This window comes from Piliocolobus tephrosceles, chromosome 6, assembly GCF_002776525.5.
Source record: "Piliocolobus tephrosceles isolate RC106 chromosome 6, ASM277652v3, whole genome shotgun sequence".
In the NCBI taxonomy this organism is placed as follows: Eukaryota; Metazoa; Chordata; class Mammalia; order Primates; family Cercopithecidae; genus Piliocolobus; species Piliocolobus tephrosceles.
The window spans coordinates 128,036,262-128,059,616 of NC_045439.1; the positions used below are offsets into that span (position 1 = coordinate 128,036,262).

General features: G+C 37.2%; 1 protein-coding gene across 1 annotated transcript in view; it reads left to right on the forward strand.

Annotated features, from left to right (window-relative positions):
• The window catches only part of CERS3 (ceramide synthase 3), a 119,561-nt gene that overhangs the window by 19,358 nt on the left and 76,848 nt on the right, over positions 1-23,355 (forward strand). The window contains exons 3-4 of the mRNA XM_026455460.1: positions 9,710-9,883; positions 20,317-20,431. Of these exons, the coding sequence (XP_026311245.1) occupies positions 9,711-9,883; positions 20,317-20,431 (288 nt within the window). The 5' untranslated portion in view covers position 9,710. The remainder of the gene's footprint in view (positions 1-9,709; positions 9,884-20,316; positions 20,432-23,355) is intronic.

Sequence of the window (23,355 nt, forward strand, 5' to 3'; positions counted from 1 at the left end):
ACGGGGTTTCACCGTGTTAGCCAGGCTGAGGTGGGTGGATCACCTGAGGTCTCGATCTCCTGACCTTGTGATCTGCCCATCTTGGCCTCCCAAAGTGCTAGGATTACAGGCTTGAGCCACCGCACCCTGCCTGGATTATTTTTTTTTTAATTGAGTTATAGAAGTTCTTTATATATTCTAGATATAAGTTCTTTATATTGCACATATTTTCTCCCAGTCTGTACTGTGACTTTTTTATTCTCTTAAAGCTGTTGTTTTCTTTGAGATGGAGTCTTGCTCTGTCACCCAGGCTGGAGTGCAGTGGTGTAATCTTGGCTCACTACAACCTCCGCCTCCAGGGTTCAAGAGATTCTCCCGCCTCAGCCTCCTGAGTAGCTGGGTTTACAGGTGCCTGCAACCACACCTGGCTAATTTTTGTATTTTTAGTCGAGATGGGGTTTCACCATGTTGGTCAGTCTGATCTCGAACTCCTGACCTCAGGTGATCCACCCACCTCAGCCTCCCAAAGTGCTGGGATTACAGGCTTCAGTCACCGCGCCCAACCTTTATGGTATCTTTTGATGAGCAGAAGTCTCCATGTTTTACAGTCTACCTGGAAACAACACACATGATAGCTCTTGTTTACTTATCTTTTCTATTATTTTCTCTGTATTATTAGAGTCAGAGTCTCACCTGTTGTAACAAAGAGAACTCAAAATTCAATGACTAAGATAAAAGTTCATTTCTCTTGCATGTAACAGTACAGATATGAGTGGCCCAGGGCTAATGAGCTAATTGGCTTTAAAAATCACTCCTGTCCTATCAGCTGCATCTCCAGCAATCAGGAAGGCAGAGAGAAACCAGGACATGCAGCTTGGTCTTTAGGGAGATTATGCAAATCAATTCCACCCCTATGTCATTGACCCAGGCATAGTCACACGTGCCACGTCTGGGGAGGCTGGAGAATACTGCCTCATGGAGCAGGCAGCTCCGTGTCAGGTGTAACTTAGGTGGGGGCTGGGGGTATGTGACTAAAAAGAATAAATGGATACTTGGGAGCATCCTGATACCACTTAATGACATCTTTGAGGTGATAGCATATTTTTGTCACAAATATTCTGAATTTTCCTTTTTTTAAAAAATCTCTAAGTCTATTATGAATTTCTTCCAGGTTTTAAATTAATATAATTGTAAAATTTTGTATAGGAGAATTCCTTAAAATTATTTTTTGTCTTGTAGTAAGTTAATTGCTCCTCTACATTAAAGTATAGGATATTTTTCTTTTTTTTTCTCTTCAGTTTTTTTTACAGTTAGAGCCTAAAGCATTTATAGTTTTTTTTTAATGCACTAACTTAGTCACAGTGAATATCCTTCAAGGTTAAATTGTTCCATCATTTGCATTGTCTTCTTCGTGTGAAACGGTACAATTTTAAATGCATTTAGAATTGGAATTTACAGTGGGCTTGGTCTTAACGGTGTGCACAGGAGGTGCGTAGATGCTAATGTTTTCCTTTGTGTTTTATCTTAAAGTCATACCATTTTTTTTTTTGGCTGGGTTTGTAGAGCTGGTTCCAAAGAAAGCACAAACAGACTAATGTAGATAAACATGTTTACCCAACCCTTTAACCAAATTTTAGGAATTGTTTTACAACTAACAAAAATGAGGTAGTTTTTAGATAATTGAATCAGATTTTATTTTTGGCTGAAGCATCACTCTTTGATTGTTCAAAAATGCATTCTAGCCCCAGTAAGCTTTACATCCATTTGTTCAATAAATACTCGTTTGGTGTCTACTGTGTGGCCAGCTCTGAGTAGGCAATAGTGAGCAAGACAGAGAAGGTCCTTCTGTTATAGAGCTGACTTTCCCTTCACCAGAGAACACTGGTCACCTATAACCTAGCTGGTCACCTGACCTTCAAAAGCTCTTGCCAACTCATATCCTCCAACCATAATAGTACTCAGAGATTGTGAATGTTGACTCAAGCGCATCCTTTCACTTTGTCAGTCAGAAAAATACCTTTACTTCAGTTTGACTTGTTTGCCCACCTTGCCATTTCTTGTTACTGCAGTCTGTCTGAGAGAGACCTTCTGTTGTGTAGAGATAGTTTCTTGTTGCTCTCCTCTATCTGAGGGATATGTTCTATAGCGATATCTTCTAAGCTGGTGTGGAACTTACAGTATGAATAGGATGAATAATTACCAGATGTTGTCCAAAGCCTCATCCTGGATTGGAGTTCTTACATCAGCAAGAGTTAGACTGTCATATTTTTTAAAACTTTACAAAAATGTTGCTTCGAATAGTGATAAACTTGTGGCCCAGTTAGTTTTATTCCTTCAGTCCTAAGGTGGAATGGAATGGCATCCATTTGAGGAAGTAGCTCAACAGTCTTCATTTACACATTAGGTTCTATACCTATGAGGTTAGAAAAGAATGACCATGAACCCCCTACATTAGCTACATTGTCTTCTTGGAAACTTTTGGCAGCTGCCAAGTCGAAAATAAGGTTTAAGAATTCCACAGTATTAGCAAAAAACACAGCTGGGGCTGAGATGCCTCATCCATTCCTATTGTTTCCCTCAAAGTACAAAGAAATAACCACTGGCATTTTTCTTGCAAATATTTCTTATTTAAAAAATAGCCTCAGATATTTTTTATGTAAATAAAATCACAATTTCTTCTGATATTTTTATATGAGTAAAAATTGCAGAACTTAGAGAATGCACAAGGGATGAGAAAAAGAGGCCTTGAGTAGCTGAAGAGAGAAAAAGGAACTGGGAATGACCCAAGGGTAAATAAGTACATTTGCTTCCAAGAGAATTCCAAGCAGAGATACTGAAGAGTTGTTAACAGAGTTTATTTTTAAATTGCCAGAAATTGCTAGAATTGAGTCAAATGACTAAAGATGGGAGATGGGCTAAGAACTTAATGTGGGCATCAGTGGGCTCCTGAGACTGACCAAAAAGTGAGTGACTCACAATCAGGGTCCTTAAATGACAGAATCATTGCTGTGAAGGGTCAAGAATTTTTCACAGCAGTGACCTGTGGAGTTTTAAAAACGCAGATATCTCTCCATCTCAGTATTTTGTAACTGTCCTTTCCATTTAAGTATTGTTGAAGTATTACAATACTTACATAGTTAACCCAGCACAAATGTATCGTTCTACTCACAGTATAGGTGATATGTTTTTTTCATTCACCAAGCATCTTTTTAAGGGTATTCAGGGAAGCCAGCAGCCTCCTTTACATGGAGAAAAACCACCTTAAGCAGTAACTAAGAGTGTCATTGTCAAGTTTCCAACAGGAAGAGCAGGGGCAAAAATGGGAGAGAAAGAAGAAAAAGGGACAGGTGAGCAAGTGAGTGCCCATTGTCAGCATGATGAGGTCAGAGGCTAAACAGAGGGAGAAACTGACAAATGCTGCAGGCTGTGTACTTCTCAGTTATGAATCTTAAAAACAGGTACCTCTGCTACACTTTAGGTTCAGACAACCAAATTGGAGTCATCAGTTTCTCTAAAGGAGGGTGTGGAAGATGCTGGATGTATAAGTCAGGGTTCTTGGTTGTAGGCAATAGAATCTACCTCTTTTACCTCTTTCTTAGTACCTTAAATAAAAGACTTCATTGGAGGTGACTCACATCACTGAAGGAAGGCTAGTGGACTAGACTTGGATGACAGTGGAAACCAAGACAATCAGGAAATCCAAGAAGCTGAGAGACCGCGACTATCTTTTCAGCAGCAGCAGTCACGGCCACCGCTGCCTCGGCAGGATGCCATCTGCTGCTACTGCTGGATAGCATTATCTGCTCCAGATTCAGTCCCAAGAAAAGCATCTGAATGACTAGCTCTAAGGTCAGGTCAATGCCAGTAGATGGAGAATGGCCCCCTCTGGCATTCACAGTGGGAAAGGCATCACACTAACTTCGCACATGGTGGCAATTTTCCCTGACTACTATGTGGTATGTGACTACTATATGACATGTCCAGTACACTAGGATCGGGTAAATGTGACTCTGAAGGATCCCAGAGGTTCTGGCTGTGGGTTACCACAGGCTGTGGACTTAGAGCAGCCATGGAGAGGCCATGAGAATGTGACTTGTTTCTTGCTAATAGTCTGAAGTGGCAGAGAGAATTAGACAAGAGTGACTGTCACAGTCTTCACTTCTTTTGTCTGTTTAGCCTCTGATCTCATCTTGAGGGACGATGAGGCTGGCTGGAGGGGTAGCCTGGACTGTTAAAGCCCATGCCCAGAGCTGAAATATTGGCTTATGGAGTCTATGACCACCCTTATTTTCAAGCGGCCATCATCTGGGAGAGACACTTTTTCAGGAGAGTTCAATTTTACTTTTTAAAGCATACCGTTTTTTTTTTTCTTCCATAAAGTCATGAAATTTAAAGTCATGCTGAAGTCTGAACCTCATTATAGTCTTTATTTCTTTTATTTAGTTTTTGGGGTTCATGGATGCAAACTTGACTCAGGAGAATTTGGGAGGTAAAACTGAAGCACCATAAATGAAAAACAGGCAGCTGCAGCATGAAATTCAGGATAAGCCATAGATTAAAAGGTATAAAGGTTAAAAGTTGATGAAGCTGAGAAGAAGGCTATCTACCTTTTTAATTTTTTTGGAGGTATAAATTACATACCATGCAATTCACCCATTTAATGTGTGCAATTCAATATTTTTTAGTGTATTTACAGAATTGTGCAACCAACACCACATTCAAATGTTAAACATTTTCGTCACGTTGAAAAGAAACCCTTATCCATCAGAAGCCATTTCTCATTTTCCTCCATCTATCCCCACTTCTGCTTTACCTCACTAAGGAGCTACTAACCTACTTTGTATCTCTTCCGGACATTTCACGTAAATGGAATCATGCAATATGTGGCCTTCTGTGTCTGGCCACTTAGCATCATGCTTTCAAGGGTCATCCATACTGAGCATGAATCTTTTCTATTTTCTTCAGTATATGCCTAGGAGTAGAATTACAAAGTCTTATGGCAACTGTATATTTAACCATTTAAGAAACTAACAGCCTGTTTTCCATGGCAGTGGCACTTTGCCACATTCCCACCAGCAGTGTCTGGTTGTGGAGGGGGTCCTGATTTCTTCACACCCCGTCAGCACTTGTGATCTGTTGGATGGCAACTGTGGGTGTGAAGGGCATCGCTGGGTATGGTTGTGACTTCCATTTCTCTCATGACTGAGGCAGAGCATCTTTTCATGCGCTTATTGGCCATTTCTATATTGTCTTTGTTAAAATGCCTTTGCTTATTTTTAAATTGGATTATTTGTCAGTTTTTTTCATTGAGTTGTCAGTGTCCTTTACATAGTCTAACTACAGGTCCCTTCTCAGATATGTGACCTTCAAGTATTTTTTCCATTCTGTGGTTCATCATTGATAGTATCCATTTGTCTATTCTTTCTTTTGTTGCTTGTGCTTTTTGCTTGTTGTTTGTTCGTTTTGAAACACGGTCTGTCAGACCCTCTGGCTCACAAAGACACCCCATAGGCTCACAGAGGAGCTGGCTACCAAATTCTGTCACTCAGGCTAGAGTGCAGTGGCCCCATTTTGGCTACTGAAACCTCTACCTCTGGGCTCAAGCAATCCTCCCACCTCAGTATCCTGAGTAACTGAGATTACAGGTGCATGCCACCATGCCCCATGCCTAGCTAATTTTTGTATTTTTTGTAGAAATAGGATCTCACTATGTTGTCCAGGCTGGTCTTGAATTCCTGGGCTCAAGCGATCTGCCCACCCCAGCCTTCCAAGGTTATGGATGTACAGGTGTGAGCCATCACACCCAGCTTGCTTGTGCTTTTGAAATATAAGGAGGCTTTGCTTAACTCGCGGTCACAAAGATTTACTCCTATATTTTCTTCTAAGAGTTGCTCAATTTTAGCCATTATATTTAGATCTGTGCTTTGTTTTAATTTTTGTGTATGATGTGAAAAATGGGTTCCTAACACTTCTGAAGCTGCAATAATTGATGTTTGGTGGCAGCACATGAGGAAAGAGTGAAGAACATAGATTTATTGTCTTTCTCAGTTTGGACTACATTTTCCAAGAGGCCATCCTCAACTCTTGAGTTCTTTCCATCTTCCCTAAATATTTTTGGCTGTTGAGTATTAAAGTTGCTATGGCTTTCAACAGATCTTAATTCATTGCTTACATGTAATGCACAAGGAATTGTTTAGAGTGGTAACCCCTACATATCCATGATAAACTATTTGATTAGTTATATTTCACATTACACGAACTAATCTGTACTGCCTTGAGTTGTGTTTTGCGGGCGAGCAAGCTGTTTTGTATAACAGTGATTATAATAATACTGGAGGGAAAACCTAACTCAGTGTCATTGCTATTTGTTTCCTGAGTTCTTATCTATTAAATTTGGAGCCAATAAAGTAAGGAACATGCTGAGGCAAACTTCTAGGCAAAAAAAAAAATCTTTGCCCTTGCAGGAGTATCTAGTTTTGATGCAGTTGAGGAACACAGACCTGGCACAAGCTTTGCCCATTACAGAGAGACTCTGTGGCCTCGACTGGTTTCTCAAGTCTCTAGGAAGTTTGAACTTTAGCTGGAGTTTGACTCAAAGGTTTGTGGATGCTCTTGTTCTGAGATGTTCTGGGCAGGTACTTCAAAATAGATTTCTCTTAATTCCCCTTTTGGTCAGTTATGTCAGAGGGTTCAGGCAACCAAGCTTGAGTCCTCACTTATTTTACCAAACCAACCATGAAAGTTGATCAATTCCTAACAGCTCTGTTACCAGTTCTCACTATACCTTCCTACCCAGATCAAGTCTGCCATCCAGGGTCACCCCTTCACCCCTGTCCTTTCTGTAGCTCCAAAGCCTAATTGAGAGGAAGTATTCTCTAAGTCTTTGTTGATGATCTTTGTTCCACCATATTTACACAATTTCGCAATGGTATAAATAGGATTCACTCCTCCCTCTCAGGGTAGAAATTCTAATAAAAGAATAGTCCATGGAGGCTGGGTGCAGTGGCTCATGCCTGTAATCCCAGCACTTTGGGAGGCCAAGGCCAGCGGATCACCTGAGGTCGGGAGTTCGAGACCAGCCTGACCAACATGGAGAAACCCCCGTCTCTACTAAAAATACAAAATTAGCTGGTCATGGTGGCATATACCTGTAATCCCAGCTACTTGGGAGACTGAGGCAGGAGAATTGCTTGAACCCAGAAGGCAGAGGTTGCAGTGAGCCGAGATCATGCCATTGCACTCCAGCCTGGGCAACAAGAGTGAATCTCTGTCTCAAAAATAAAAAATAAAAAAAAAAAATAGAATAGTCCATGGAAAAGAAGGCAGCCTTTCTCCAGGGGCACAGCCTTGCAGGTGTGGAGGTGACTGGGTTAGCACTTCTCCGAACAGTGGGTAAGAGGTGAGATGAGGTAGGGAATTATCTCACCAGGGTTCAATTCTTGGTTTTGGTGCAGATCTTTCTGAAGGACATTGGGGTCCACACTGTGAAATTCTTTCTCATCTCCAGTCAGAAATCTGTCACTTCAGTATTTCCCTCTTGTATCCTACCCTCTGATCTAGTCTTCCCATTGACCTCGGGCCTGTGGCCTCACTCCCAACACACAGGTCTTTGACCTTCACTCCCTTGAGTTTTCTTGCTTCCCCATCAATCTCACTTCTCTCTGGGGCTCCCTTTATCCTCTACCCAATTTGCATCCCACAAATGGCGTTATTCCCTCTGGTCACCACTGCTCTGGCCAAACCTTCTCTCTGCTGACTGCATCTATTGCTGTGAGCTGATTGCTCTCTAGTTTCTCCATCTCCTGAGGTGTGCTTCACGCCACTGCCAGAAGAGCTGCCATGCATGTGCCTGGGTGAGGTGAAGTGGGGAGTGGGCTTGAAATCTAGCCCTCATTCCACTCATCATTTTGGGCTTGGCAGAGCTGTGTCTGCCTAGAGAGAATACCTTCCTCTAATCGGCAGAGCTTTGTCTGCCTAGAGAGAATACCTTCCTCTAATCAGCACGAAGACACCCTGTGGGCTCACAGAGGAGCTGGCTACCAAATTGACCTTTCTAAAATAGCTGACCATCTCATTCCTCTGCATAATACCTTTCAGTGGGTCCTATCAGCTAAATGCCAAACTCCTTAGCATGGAATGCAAGCAAACCCTCTAAGACCTAGCCTGCTTGTCCCACCAGCATTTTAATGAGGGTGATCATATGATTTATTGTCCAAAGTATTCCTTTCAGAATACTTCTGAAAAGAAGGAAAAGCTATTACCGATTATGACAGGGCAATCCACTACAGTGGCTGGGCACTTATTTGTAACCTACCATTCCACACCTTGCATTCATTCACTGTGGTAGTACCAACCCACTGGTAGTTTTCTATGTATACCTTGTTATTTCCAGATTAAGAGGTTTTGACAGAGTTATTTTCACAAACTTGTTGCAAGTCTGAGGACATTTTGATTCCTTTTTTTCTGATTAAACATTAAAAGATGAAATCAACACATCCTCAAGTCAAAATCTCAAGTCCAAAATGATCATAGCCTAAACAAGGATATTAAAACATCTAATTTACATTATTCTATGCTCTGGTTACTTGACTGTGGTATTAATACTTTATTGCTTAGGACTTCTATTCCCTTTTCCCCATTTTCCTACTTTTCCTGGCTTATTTCCACTTATTGTTCAAGATATCTCAAGGACTTTTTCTTCCAATTACCTTTCCCTGATATTTCCTGACTGGGCTCAGTGCCCATCGTCTTGTTCCCACAGCAACCTGTATACATTTTTTATCATACCTAAAAAAAAAAAAAAATGTGTTGAAGTCATCTGTTCAGGCCTGCCTTGCTTACAAGACTATTAGGTCCTCAAGGCAGGAACCCTGTCTTGTTAATTGTTTTATCCTCAGTGCCCAGCACAGCACTTCACAAATAACAGAATCTTAATAAATATTCCTTTACATAGACAAATTTGATCTCCTTGTAATACGAAGTGAAATGTGCCTGCCCCTTATTTCCTGGGGAATTTTTTAGGGTACTAGTGATGATTTATACCTACTTGGAGCCTTCAGGACATTAACTTTTGGCATGTTAAAGTTGTAAAGCATATTTTTTTTTATACTGTAGAATCATATTAAAAGAAAATACACATGCATAATATTCACATGTTTTGCCGAAAGTGTGAACAGTGATGTGTTAAACTGTAGTTTTTCCATGCCATAAAGATATGAGGGTATAGAAGAGTAATTATTGTTTAATGCAATGAAGGATCATACAATCCATTAAATAATAATACTCCATTCTTGCCTTATTTTCTTTCTTTCTTTTTTTTTTTTTTTCTTTTTTTGAGATGGAGTCTTGCTCTGTTGCCAGGCTGGAGTACAGTGGCGTGATCTTGGCTCACTGCAAACTCCTCCTCCTGGGATCAAGCAATTCTCCTGCCTCAGCCTCCTGAGTTGCTGGGACTACTGGTGTGCACCACCACACTGGACTAATTTTTGTATTTTTAGTAGAGACAGGGTTTCACCATGTTGGTCAGGATGGTCTTGATCTCTTGACCTCATGATCCGCCTGCCTCAGTCTCCCAAAGTACTGATATTGCAGGCATGAGCCACTGTGCTAGGCCTCTTGCCTTATTTTCTAAACTTTCTGGATTTGGTATTTTGAGCGAAGGTGATCAATGTTATCCTAATGTTACGTGTTTGTTTTACAAGCCTAATGTCTTCTGTTTCCATTTCTCTAGAATGTTTTGGACGTTTAAAGAATGGTTCTGGTTGGAAAGATTCTGGCTTCCTCCAACAATAAAGTGGTCAGATCTTGAGGATCATGATGGACTCGTCTATGTAAAACCTTCTCATTTATACATGACAATTCCATGTGCTTTTCTCTTGCTGATTATCAGACGTGTATTTGAAAAGTAAGTAGTACTTTAGTCTTTCCTTCTCATTCCCCCTCTTTGCTCTAACACTAGAATAATACAGTCTTAGGCTTAGTGAGATCCTTAAAGAATCTGTTGTTCAGAGGTTGTCACTAATGGGCCACAGATTCTTGGGATGAATTAATTTAATCAGATGCACTCCAAATGTTATTTAAAGGCTGAACAACAAAAAATTAGAAACATGGATCCCATTGAGTGCTTTAGTTTTATAACGAAGAAAATCAAGATCAAGAGAGGTTGCAGACCACAGAGCTTCTTTGACAATATGGGAACCCAGTTAATCTTCTACTCTTCCGTGGTGTCTGACAATGCATATACATTCCCGGAAAGGTTGGGCTAGAAGAGTCTATGACTCAGGAGGCATTATCATTCTCAAATGCCTATAAAATAACAGAAATGGCTCATTAAAGACTAAGCCAAATATTGCTATATAGTACAGTTTACTTTAAAGGTTTATTTAAAGGTTTAATAGCTGCCCTTCATTCTAAAGTGCAAGGAAATCAAAGAGAAAAACTATCAGTTTGCTTTCTCAGAAAAAGTAAACTTATTTTTTTCTTGATTTAATTTAAATGGATATTATTTCCAGCCTTTTTATTAAAATTGTACTAGTGTTATGATAACAGTAGATAAATGTTCATCTATAATCTCTGTAGTTGACTCTATTTCAAAAAGCTGTTATTAGCACATTAATTCATTTGGAGCAAAGAGAATATTCAAATGTCAAGAGTTGGAAAAACTTGAGACAAAATCTGATAGAGATCATTTTGCCAAGACTAACTGTAATGCAGATCATATGTTTATAACCATTTGCAGGGTTCTTATCTTGAGAGCTAGCTTGACCAAGTCTGTTTAATGAATTCTTGAAAAAGTTTTTGTACAACAACAGCTTCACTGGGGCCAACAGTGTGCTATTCCTACTGGGAGGAAGAGAAAGCCCCTGGATACCACTAAACCCTGGCTGAGAACATTTGAAATGTACTTCTTTTCTGACAGTTAATTCTACTTTTTACTCACATATTTGGATGTGTCAAGAATGCATAAATAAAGTAGAACTTCAAAATTAGCAAATTACTATCCTGAAATACTAGCTGTTCTTGCATTGTTTCCGGTGATCTGTGAATTTGGCATCCAGGTCTATTACTTATTTCCATTGCAGATTTCCTACTTTTTGGTGGACAGCTCCATTTTTCACAGTTTGGCCAGGACTGTGAGCCAGAAAAATCTTTAGGTTGCCAAAGCAGCACAGCTGTGGAGGACCAGCTTGTTACGTCCCTGTCTTGGCCTCTCCAACAATAATCAGGAAGGAATCCAACCCTCTCTTAATTCCTAGGACCATTGTTACTTCTTCTCAAGGGATTAACTATAGTCTATATTCTCTATTCTATCTCCTTATAACTTCAGTTCCCAATAACTCACTCTCAGCTTTTTCCATTGTGATGCTACAGAAAACTATGTGTTGCTTCACTAATGCCATATCTCTGTTAATGCCATAGAAGGAAGGACAATTTAACCGGGAGAGAGGTCATACTTTTTGAAGTATAAGTTTATATTTTTTTCCAGAGCTTTTGTATCATTAGTGGGAGATTGAACCACTTATATCATAAATAAAATATCACTTCTACCTTACATTTGAATAGGAGTTTATAGTTTAAGAGCTACATAAAATCACAAATGGTGTGGTCTCAGTCTGCAGGTGTGGAAATGAGAGGTAAATGACCTGGCCAAGGTCACACAGTTAACATGTAAGGGGCTGGATCTGGGACTTACGAACTCCTGAGCTCAGATTTTGGGTTGTTGGTTTTTTATTTTCTGACTGTTTCAGTAATTCTTAGACTTTCACAGTGAAAGACTCCTGATGGCAGAAGAGAGTACACAAATGTCTCTTGGGAATACAGAAAGCAAGCTTAAAGAGATAATAGCAAACACAAAAATTTCTGAACTATTTTAAAAATTCATGTAAATATAACCATATGTTTCAGCATATCCTGATAGATTTAACACAAGAAAGCGTCCTTCTTTTGTCCTAGACTGTATTTGTGCTACATCTTCTCTTTCTATGAAGTGACCAAGATTTGTGATTTGACTGGTTCATTATTGTCCTTTAGAACTAGCCAAGAACTATTTAAGATCAGAAATTAATGTTTCTTCCTAGAAAATCAAGAAGAGAGAGACAGACAGATGAGAAACAAAGAAGCAGATAATTTGAAAGTAACTGACATTTACTTTGTATTTAAGATTTTCTTTCCTTGAAAGTTTTAGTTTGTGGCTTATGTTTTGTTTTTTGGTTTTTTTTGTGTGTGCGTGTGGCTAATGTTTTGATTTTTATTTTGTCCAGACTACTAGTTTCTAATTAGTTTATCTTGTATGCATTCTTTTATGTGTCTGAAGTATGATTTAAAGGAGACCTAAGCTGCTCAAATATCAACACTCGTGTAATAAACACATTATCTCAGAGTAAATCATGGTCCCAGAAGAGTCCAAGGCAGGGGTGAAGGTGGTAGAATCAGAAGGTCACATTTTTATTATTGTTGTTACTTAAAAATACACAAATAGATTCCCCACCCTAGCAACATAAGGTCATGATGGGTCAGTACGTCCATCATTCTTTGAAGGAAGGTAGAGTAGCTGGAGTAACCTATCTGTAGCGACTTACATAAATTGAAGAAGTATTGTTACTAACTGTCCCAACTGGAAATAGTCTTAAAACATACACATTAGACTTTTTCATCTGAGATCTACTTTACTCCCAATATTTTGTTCTCACATAAAAGCAAACAAACAAACAAACAAACAAAAAACCTCTAAAAAATTCTGCTCACAGAACCTCTGAATCCTTAGGAACTGGGAATCAATCTTTGCCAATAGGCTATTGTATCTATTTAGGAGAAGTATTTAAACATAACATGCCTAATATCTGCCTAGGGATACATTCCTTTTATTCTATTAAAAATATTAAAAATAAAGGGAGATCTGGGATGTCTAGGCTTTTGGCTCCCAGGTAACTGATGGGGTGCTAGACAAAGAGGGGGTTGTCTGGGTGTCTGCGTGGGTTTGTCTGAAGGCTCAATTCTGCAATAGTAGCAAACCTAAGGGACTCATTCCCTGGTAATTAACCTAACTTTACCAGGAAGCAGAAGTTCATTCTTTTTTCTTCCTCTCAGACTTTTTTTTTTTCTATTCCATATCAATAAAATGAAAATTTAGGCAAGCTAGCTGGCAAGCTAATCTCTAAGTTTCTTCCTAGGGCTAAGACTTACAATTTCCCTTCTCTCTTCAGTTCCATTTATCAAATATTTACTGTGCTTCTTTCTTCTCTCATTTTTCAAAATAGATTTTTAATTAAGTGACTATTTGTATTCATCTACACTTTATTAGGTAAAGTGATTGATTTCCTAGATTTATTTGAAACAGAAGGATAGCACTCAGTTAGACGACTATATTTACATCTATACTCTGTTCTGTTAAAAATGTTATTTTCTGGCCAGGCGCGGTGGGTCGCGCCTGTAATCCCAGCACTTTGGGAGGCTGAGGCAGGCGGATCACGAGGTCAGGAGATCGAGACCATCCTGGCCAACATAGTGAAACCCCGTCTGTACTAAAAATACAAAAAAATTAGCTGGGTGTGGTGGTGAGCGCCTGTAGTCCCAGGTATTCGCGAGGCTGAGGCAGGAGAATCGCTTGAACCCAGGAGGCAGAGGTTGCAGTGAGCCGAGATCACACCACTGCACTCCAGCCTGGCAACAGAGTGAGACTCCATCTCAAAAAAAAAGAAAGTTTTTTTTTTTTTTTCTGTGTGTAAGAGGTAGGGATCCAGTAAAACAAAACTCATTATGTCTGTCTTTGAAATTAACGAAGAGGACTGTAGTTCTCTTTCTTGTTTAAATTAATGATTTTAACAGGTATTTATTCCTCATATCAGCAAGGATGCTATGAATGTGTATATTTATCTACGTGCATACTTACCCACATGCTATTTCTCACATGACCCTCTAGAGAAGAATGTTATGCTTCATTTGGCTTTGAGATTAGTTTTGTTCCCTTACTGTATAAATCTTTGGTTTAATTCTATTTTGCTTTCCCCTCCTAATTTCTTCATTTCTAACATTTGAGGAGACAGCACTGAGTGAATATATTGAAAACACTACCCTATGAAACTATTTCCAGTTTGTGTTGTTCTAATAGTGAAAAAAATGGATGTTTTCTCCACTAAAATTTTCCAGCTACTAGGTTGGATAAATGAACTAATTCAATTATTTATTCAAAACCCTGTCATATATATATATGAGAATATATATATGAGAACATATATATGAGAATATATATATTCTCTCTTTCTCTCTATATATATTTATGTACACACATATATATGCTCTCTCTCTCTATATATATATGTGTATATATGTCTATATAAGAGCAATCTTGAGTGACTGATGACTTTTTCATTAATTCCCTTTTTTCCCCATGCACTACTCCCATTCCCCTCTCTGCTGTGTTCTGTGTATTTGGTGATCCTTTATTTGTATGACCCAGTAAAACATGTGCTTCATGTACCGGTATCACTTGTTGACATAAATGGTATTGCACTAAGACCTTTTCTTTCTTCTTTTTTAAAATTTAGCACTATGTTTTATGATCTCTCCACATTGCTCTGTGTACATCTGGTGCATAACTCACTTATTTTTATATGTCTCTGAAATTTAGGGGCCATTTTCACGAGAACTTAATTCATCTGGAAGTTGGACTGGCATACGTTTAATCAGATTATCTTAAGAGAGTTTTTATTCAACTTCCATCGATATAAAAATGAATTTAAGAACTAAATGATCATTCATAAGTAAAATTTTCAGCATTTAATTAAACACAAAAATTATCCTTCAGTAAGTCCTAGAATTGACTGACCTGGCAGAAGATAGTGCCTTTGTCAGAACTGAAGGAAGAATAAGGAAATCTCTTTATTTTAAAAATATCTGCTTTATTGAGGTTTGATTTACATACAATAAAATTCATCCAAAATTTGATGCATTTTGACAAATGTATACAGTCTTGCAACCATTACCACGATTATGATACAGATTTCTGTCAGCTAAAAAATTATCTTATAATGCTTTCAGTTAATACCCTCCCTACCCACTAGCCACCAGCAATCAATTAATCTACTTTCTGTCACTATAATTTTGTATTTTCTAGGATTTCCTTTAAATGAAATCATATAGACTATGGTCTTTTGTGTTCGACTTCTTTCATTAAGCTTAATGCTTTTAAGATTTTTTTCATGTTGTTATGTATATCAGTGGTTCCTTTCTATTGCTGAATAGTCTTTCAACATACATATATACTATAACTTATTTATCCTTTAGTTGATGGGAAGAAATTTGTGTTGCATACAGTTTTAGGCTGTTATGAATGAAGTTACTATGAACATTTGAGTACAAGAATTTGTGTAGATATATGCTTTTATTTCTGTTGGTAAAGAGCTAAAACATTTGCTCTTCAAGACAGTGTTAGTGTTTATCCCTACAATGGAATATTGTTCTGCAATAAAAAGGAATGCACTACAGATACATGCTATGACATGGATGAACCTCACAAACATTAAACTCTGTGAAAGAAGTCAAACACAAGTGACCACATATTGTATAATTTCATCTATATTAAATATTCAAAAAGGCAAAGCTATAAAAACAGAAAATAGATTAGTGGTTGCCTGGGGCAGGTGCAAGAAGAAACAGAGATTAACAATAGACATGAATGATAGAAATGTTCTAAGGCTGATTCATAGTAATGGTTGTACAACTTAGTAAATTTACTAAGAAGTCATTTTGTACATTTTAAAAAAATTATATACTTGAAAATATTGAAATTATATGATATGCAAAATACCTTACTAGTTATCTTTTTAGGAAATGTTTCTGTAAATAAAATAGAAAGGCAAGCCACAGACTGGGAGAAATTATATGTAAAACATATATCTGATAAAGGACTTAAATTCAGAATATATAAAGAACTCAGAACTCAATAATAAAAAGAAATAACTTGGTTTTAAAAATAGGCAAAAGATTTGAGTAAATACTTTATCAAAGAAGATATACAAATAGAAAATAAGCACATGGAAAGATGCTCAACATTATTAGTCATTAGGAAAATACAAATTAAAACCACAATGCACTGGATTAGCAAAAATGTTACAGTAAGAAACTCTGAAAATTCTTTCTTCCATAAAAGCAACCAGAAAACTAGCAAAAATTGTCATAGTCAGTTTTATTTTTCAGAATTGAGAATCAACCAAAGGCTTATAGTGATCTAGGGATTGTTATTTAAGAAAAACAGCAGAATCTTGGAAGGAATAGCAAGCTGTGTGACATTTTTAACTTGCCCTGTTCCCATCTTGCCCTGTCCATCTCGGGATAGCCTTGAAGAACCAATGGGCCACAATTACAGTGGAAACAAGCAGCCTGGCTGCCACTGAAAGGAGCAGAACAGAGTAGAATTTCCTTCAAAGCTCATTATCAGAGGATTGTCATTATCTGACCTGTCTGGTGGTTCTCTGGAAGACACTACTCACAGTGCTGTCTTTATCCGACCTGACTCAGAGCTCACCCAGTGGAAAAGCCTTTTCCCTGAGGGTGTTTGTCTAAAACAATTAGAGGCAATTGATTAACTTCATAACTGTCTAAGACAGTAGATAACAATTGGGGCAAACAATAAAATGACCAAAAAGCTTAAAAGAAAAACCTAGAACATGAGATGTGCATAGAAGGCTTTGAAAAATTCTGACATGTTCTTGGAAATCTAGAAGGCCCCTTTTATGTGTGAGGGTTAGTGCATGTTCATGGCTATCTGCATGCTCAGGAAAGACCTGGGAAGGCCATAAGCTGTCACCTCTGAATGACCTTTAGGCTCTGTGCAAACAGTAAGTGAAGACTAAGGCAGAGTTGCTTACTGCCTAGTTAAATGTTGAAGGTGTGCCCCAAGATATGCACAGAGCTCCTCAGGAAAGACTGAGAGACTTATTGGTTCCAAGCATTTAAGGAAATCTCTGTCTAATCATTAGCAGACCACCAAGCTAACCTAATAAAGCCTTCAGTGCTCACACATCACAAATAAGACTTTATAGATTAATTCAAAAAAGTGACTAAGCAAACAAATGGACAACGACAAATAGCAAAAACAACAAACTTTGGGGAGGAGAAATAATCCGATTTTTATAGTTGCCACATTATAGTATTTAACATGTCCAATTTTCAACAAAAACTTATGACACATGCAAAGAAACAAAGAAGTATGGACTACACACAGGAAATACAGCAATTATTGCAAGTATTTCTGAGAAAACCTAGATAGTGTACTTATTAGACAAAGACTTTAAGTCAACTACTTTAAATATGTTCAAAGAACTGGAGAAAAACATGCTTAAGAACTAAAGGAAAGCATGAAAACAATGTCTTACCAAATCAAGAACATCAATAAAGTGATGAAAACTATAAATTATAACAAGGAACCAAATAGAAGTTCTAGGGTTAAAAACTACAATGACTGAAATCAAAATTTCATGAGAGAGGCTCAATAGCATGTTTGAGCAGGCATAAGAAAGAGTCAGCAGTGTGAGAAACAGCAAAATAAAAGAGAATGAAGAAAAATAGTCTTAGAGACTTGAATACCAACATATACATAATGGGAATTCCAGAAGGAGAGAAGAGAATAAACAGGACCCCAAAATGTGAAGAAATAAATGGCCAAAAAGTTCCCTGAATTCTGAATCTGTATATCCAAAAAGCTAAGCAAACTCCAAGTATGATAAATTTAAAGAGAACTACACCTACATATGTCATAATCAAATTGTCAAAAGCCAAAAAGAAAGAATCTTGAAGGCAGCAAGAGTGGAGCAACTCATCACATACAAGGAATTCTCATTATGATTAGGAATTGATTTCTCATCAGCATCTATGTAGGCCAAAGGCAGTGGAATGACACATAAAAAGTGCTGAAAGAAAAACACTGTGAACCAAACAAAACTCTCCTTCAAAATGAAAGAGAAATTAAGACATTCTCAAATAAACAAAAACCAAGAGAATTCATTACTAGCAGGCCTAGCATAGAAAAAGTTTGAAAGGAAGTCCTTCAGACTGAAATGAGAGTTCACAAGACAGTAACTCAAATCCACATGAAGAAATAGCACCAGTAAAGGTAACTACATAAGAAAATAAAATGATAGTATAACCATATTTTTTGTTTGTAACACTTTTTCTCCTATCTGATTTAAAAGGCAATTGCATAAAACAATAATCTAAATCTGTGTTGATCAGAACACAATTTATAAAGATGTAATTTGTGAGACAAGAGTACAAAGGAGGGGAAAGGGAATAGCATTTTTTAACCCTATTGAAATTAATTTGATATTAATCGGAACTAGGATGTTATAAATTAATATGTTAATTATAATCCCCAAGTCAGTCACTAAGAAAATAACTTTTAAAATAGTAAAAAACCAAAAAGAAAAGAAAGTTAAAATGGTACATGAGAAAATATCTGTTTAACACAAAATAAGGTAGTGATGGACAAATAAACAAAAGGGCATAAGATATTTAGAAAACAAACAGCAAAATGGCAGATATAAATCCTGTTTTGTTAGTAATTACTTTAAATGTAAATGGAATAAACACTTTAATTAAAGGCAGAGATAAAATAGTTAGGAAAACACGATCCAACTATATGTTGTCCACAAAAGACACCTGTTACGTTTAAAGACACAAATAAGTTGATTGTAAAAGGATGGAAAAAGATACCATGCAAAAAGTAACCAAAAGAGGACTGGAGTATCTATACTAATATCATACAAAATGTAATTTAATAGATTTCAAAACTGTTACTACAGACAAAGGACATTTTATAATAATAAAAGGGTAAATCTGTCCAGATGATATAACAATTATAAACATATACATACTTAGCAACAGAATTCCAAAATACGTGAAGTAAAAACTGATAGAATTAAAAGGCAATCAGGCAAGTCAACAATAATAGCTGTAAACTTCAATACTCACTTTCAATAATTGATAGAATAGCCAAGCAGAAGATTATCAACAGGTAAATAGAAGACTTGAACAATATTGTAAACCAACTAGACCTACCAAACATCTATAGAACACTCTACTCAACAACAGCAGAATACACATTCTTCTCACATGCGCAAAGAACATTCTCCAGAATAGATCACATATTAGGCTATAAAACAAGTCTCAATAAATGTGAAAGGATTTAAATAGAAAGTATGTTTTCCAACCACAATGAAATGAAATTAGAAATCAATAACAGCCAGGCGCAGTGGTTCATGCCTGTAATCCCAACACTTTGGGTGGCTGAAACAGGAGGATCACTTGAGGCTAGAAGTTGGAGACCAGTCTGGGCAACATAACGAGACCCTCATTTCTTAAAAAAAGAAATCAAGAACAGAAGGAAATCGAGAAATTAGCAAATACATGTAAACTAGATAACATATTTCTGAATAACCAACCAGTCAGGGAAGAAATCACAAGGTAAATTAGCAAATACTTGAGATGAATGAAAAAGAAAATGCCATACTAACTTAATGGAATGCAGCAATAGCAGTGTTTGAAGGGAAACTTATAGCTGCAAACACCTATATTTAAAAAGAAGAAAGACCTCAAATCAATAATGTAAACTTCCACCTTAACAGTCTAGAAAAAATAAAATCAATCTAAATTTAAAGCAAGTAGAAGATTGGAAATAATAAAGATTATAATGGAAATTCAACAAAAAGCCACTACGCACCCAGTAGAACTGCCAAGGCTGACAGTACCATGTGTTGGCAGGGATATGAGCTAACTGGAACTCTGACAAATTATTGGTGGGAATGCAACATAGTACAGCTACTTTGAAAAACAACTTGCCAGTTTTTTATAAAGTTAAATGTATACTTGCCATATCACCCATCAATCCTATTGTTAGGTATTTGCCCTAGAGTTCTGCCATTTTTTCTTATGTTAGAACTTGAAATCGGAAGGTAGTAATTTCTTTAAGATAATAACACCAAATAAAACATTTTCTAACAGAATTCCTGTTTATTTCAATCCCTGGGAGTCTTTAAAATTCTAAGTAGAACAGCTTATTCTATTTCCTAAATCTTATCTCTAAATACATTTGGATTAACATAAAATGAATTTTAGAATTGTGCAAATGTTTTTTTTTTTTTTTTTTTTTTTTTAATTATTGCTTGTATGTATGGCCTGAAACTTTTCTGTGTCGAGAGACAGATTTTGACTATAGGTAGCCCCAGTGCCAACATAAACGAATGATTGATTTCATTAGAAACCTAGAGTTACAGCTTTAATTTTCTGGTGTCATTGTGGATTTATTCTGAGATTTTGAACTTCTTTCTTTTCGTATTTTTGTAGATTTGTTGCTTCACCTCTAGCAAAATCATTTGGCATTAAAGAGACAGTTCGAAAGGTTACACCAAATACTGTCTTAGAGAATTTTTTCAAACATTCCACAAGGCAACCAATGCAAGTAAGTACAAATTCTTTGCTTTTCAATTTAAAAATCTTGTTTCTTAATGGTTCAGTTATCTATAGCTTACCTTGTGTGTGCAAAAATCTATTCCAGTTGACCAGCAAATGATTTATATTAATTTGGATTTATTATTTCTTTGTTCTGTTGACAGGTTTAGAACATCCCAAGTATGATACATATGCTAATACAAAATAACAAATGTTAACAGTTGAACTATTGTATTTAACTATCGTGTTGAGCACTAATGATCAGTGCCATAATTTGGGCATAAAGGTCAAAATTTAATTTTTAATGGTAGAATATATACAAAGTATACAGATGAAGAAAGATAATTGCTTGGGCAGAGAAGCCCATATCTGACACTTTTGATGATTGTGGCATCATCAAAATACATTACACACATTATGAAAATCCTCATTGGAGTCGCTTTCATGAGCAGGACTGTTATTTTATTCAAAACCTCAACATACTCAGAAATATGCTGCGCCCCTAACTACTCTCCAGAGAGAATTTCTGAGAAAGTCACAGTTCTCTTCACAATATAAAGTTTCCTTCGTTTATGTTGTAGTACACCGCATACTTAAATACATGAAGAAAAAGAAAAAAGAAAAAGTTTTTAATAGTTAAAAAAAAAATGTCCAAGTAAGTTTAGTGTTCACTCCAGTTTTATTATATTTCCATAGTTAAAATGACAGATGAAACAAAACTTCTCCAAAAGTGATACAACCTCTATGATGAATACAAACAGCAATCCCCAGTAATTTAAAAAATCAAGTACATATACTAACACAGTTCTAGGATAAATCGATTTTTGAGGGTCCTGAACTTTATTTGCTGAATTAAGTTGCCTCTACTATGACAATTGCTCTAATTTGTTCTCGTGGTTTCTCTGCACATGAAAGCACATTGAGGTTTGACCGCCTCACATGAGATATAGTGTCCAGAATTGCTCATAGCAAGTGAGAGCTGACTCTAACTTGTTCTGCCCTCAGCTCCTGTATTTGACTGCTTTTGTAACCTGGGGATAGTCTGACAAGCCATCTTTATATATTTTTTATTCCCATGTGCTTTAAATGACTGACGCCATTCATCTTAATCCCTTTGTTACCACTGGTGATAATAATATCTAAGCATCCCTTTATATATTTCAAATGGGAAATTATTTAGCTGTGTTAAAAAAAAATAGGGCTCTTTCTGGAACCCTTATTATCCTTCTTTGGGAACAACTAGCTTTAGTAATACTTTGTATAAAATGGGAAGAACAGTGCGATAATACCAATTAGTTGCTATACTTGCTATTGCTAAGAGTTTCTAGTCAGCTTTTCAGTATATTTAAAATTATCTAGAAAATTTGATCCTTACCAAGCTTCTCCGCTATGGAGAAAAAATGGCCATATGACAAAGGAAAACTAAAGATAGCTGAAAAGGTTTATAGGGTGATGGTCTTTCTTTTTCATGATTAAGATGAGGAAACTTAAGGCCCAGCCAAAGGGAAATGAGTGGTCATGAAGCTAATGAGTGGCTGAATCAAAAGCTAGAACCTGGCCCATACTTCCAGTCTAGTAACCTTTCCACCATGCTCCAGTGAGTTCACTATCTGTAACTGGAATGTTAAAAATATATTTTAAAGGCTGGCTCTGTGTTTATAGTAATTATTCTAACTCAACTGACATTACAGTATGGTTTAATACAGACAGAATTTTGAGATTTGCATCAAGTAAGAGGGAAAAAAAAGTGACCGGGTGCAGTGACTCACGCCTATAATCCCAGCACTTTGGGAGGCCAAGGTGGGCAGATCATGAGGTCAGGAGATCGAGATGCTGGCCAACATGGTGAAACCCTGTCTCTACTAAAAATACAAAAATTAGCTGGGCGTGGTTGTGAGTACCTGTAATCCCAGCTACTTGGGAGGCTGAGGCAGGACGATAGCTTGAACCAGGGAGTCAGAGGTTGCAGTGAGCTGAGCTCACGCCACCGCACTCTAGCCTGGTGACAAAGTGAGACTCCATCTCCAAAAAACAAGTTATATATCACCCCCAAAGTGTTAGCTTCCCCTATTGAACCAAAAAGGTGGAGGAACATAAGATTCCTAAATTATATTGCTCTGAGATTAAAAAACTGAGGCGGCATTTGTATAGTATATGAAAATAACAATAATTTGGCCAGTAAAATGTCCATAGCTTAAAAGCGCTAGGACTTAGGAAGATAGAATGGAATACAGGAGGACAGAGTTCATGACTTAATAGTAATTGCAGATACAGAAACAAACTCATCTCACCATACCTCCCACATTAACCTGGCCAGTGTCATACAGGTAACACTTTGCTTAATTATGGCTGAGGTAATAAGACAAGTTGCTGGGTGGATGAAAAACAGTTTTGTACTGATTCAAGATTAGGGTATTGCCACTAAAAAAAGTATTCAAAACCTAAAACAGTAGGATATTGCATTGGTAATATTTGTAGATAACACCTGACTTTATTAAAACAATTGAGTACACAGACCCAAGGATGCTTCTTCAGCAGCTACAGACTGCACCAGTAAAACAAAACACTTCTGTGCATATGACATTGACTGTGGGCTGGTTAGCACAGAAGGGCATAACATGGCCTAAAGTACTATACACATGAGCCTCCAGTGAGAGTTTTGGTCTGTGATATTGCAGTTCTCTTATGATTGTATCTATGCAGGTGTGTGTCTGTTACATATGCACGTGTGCGTATCAAGAACGACTTCCAGATGTTTGGGGTAAGACCAACAGCTCTGACCAACAGATCAATTATAGTGCTATAGGTAACATGTAGTAACAGTGGAACTTATTATCTAGCCCTTTCCCTTAGCAAAATAAAAAATAATTATATATATCTATATCTATATCTATCTATCTATCTATCTATCTATCTATCTATCTATCTATCTAT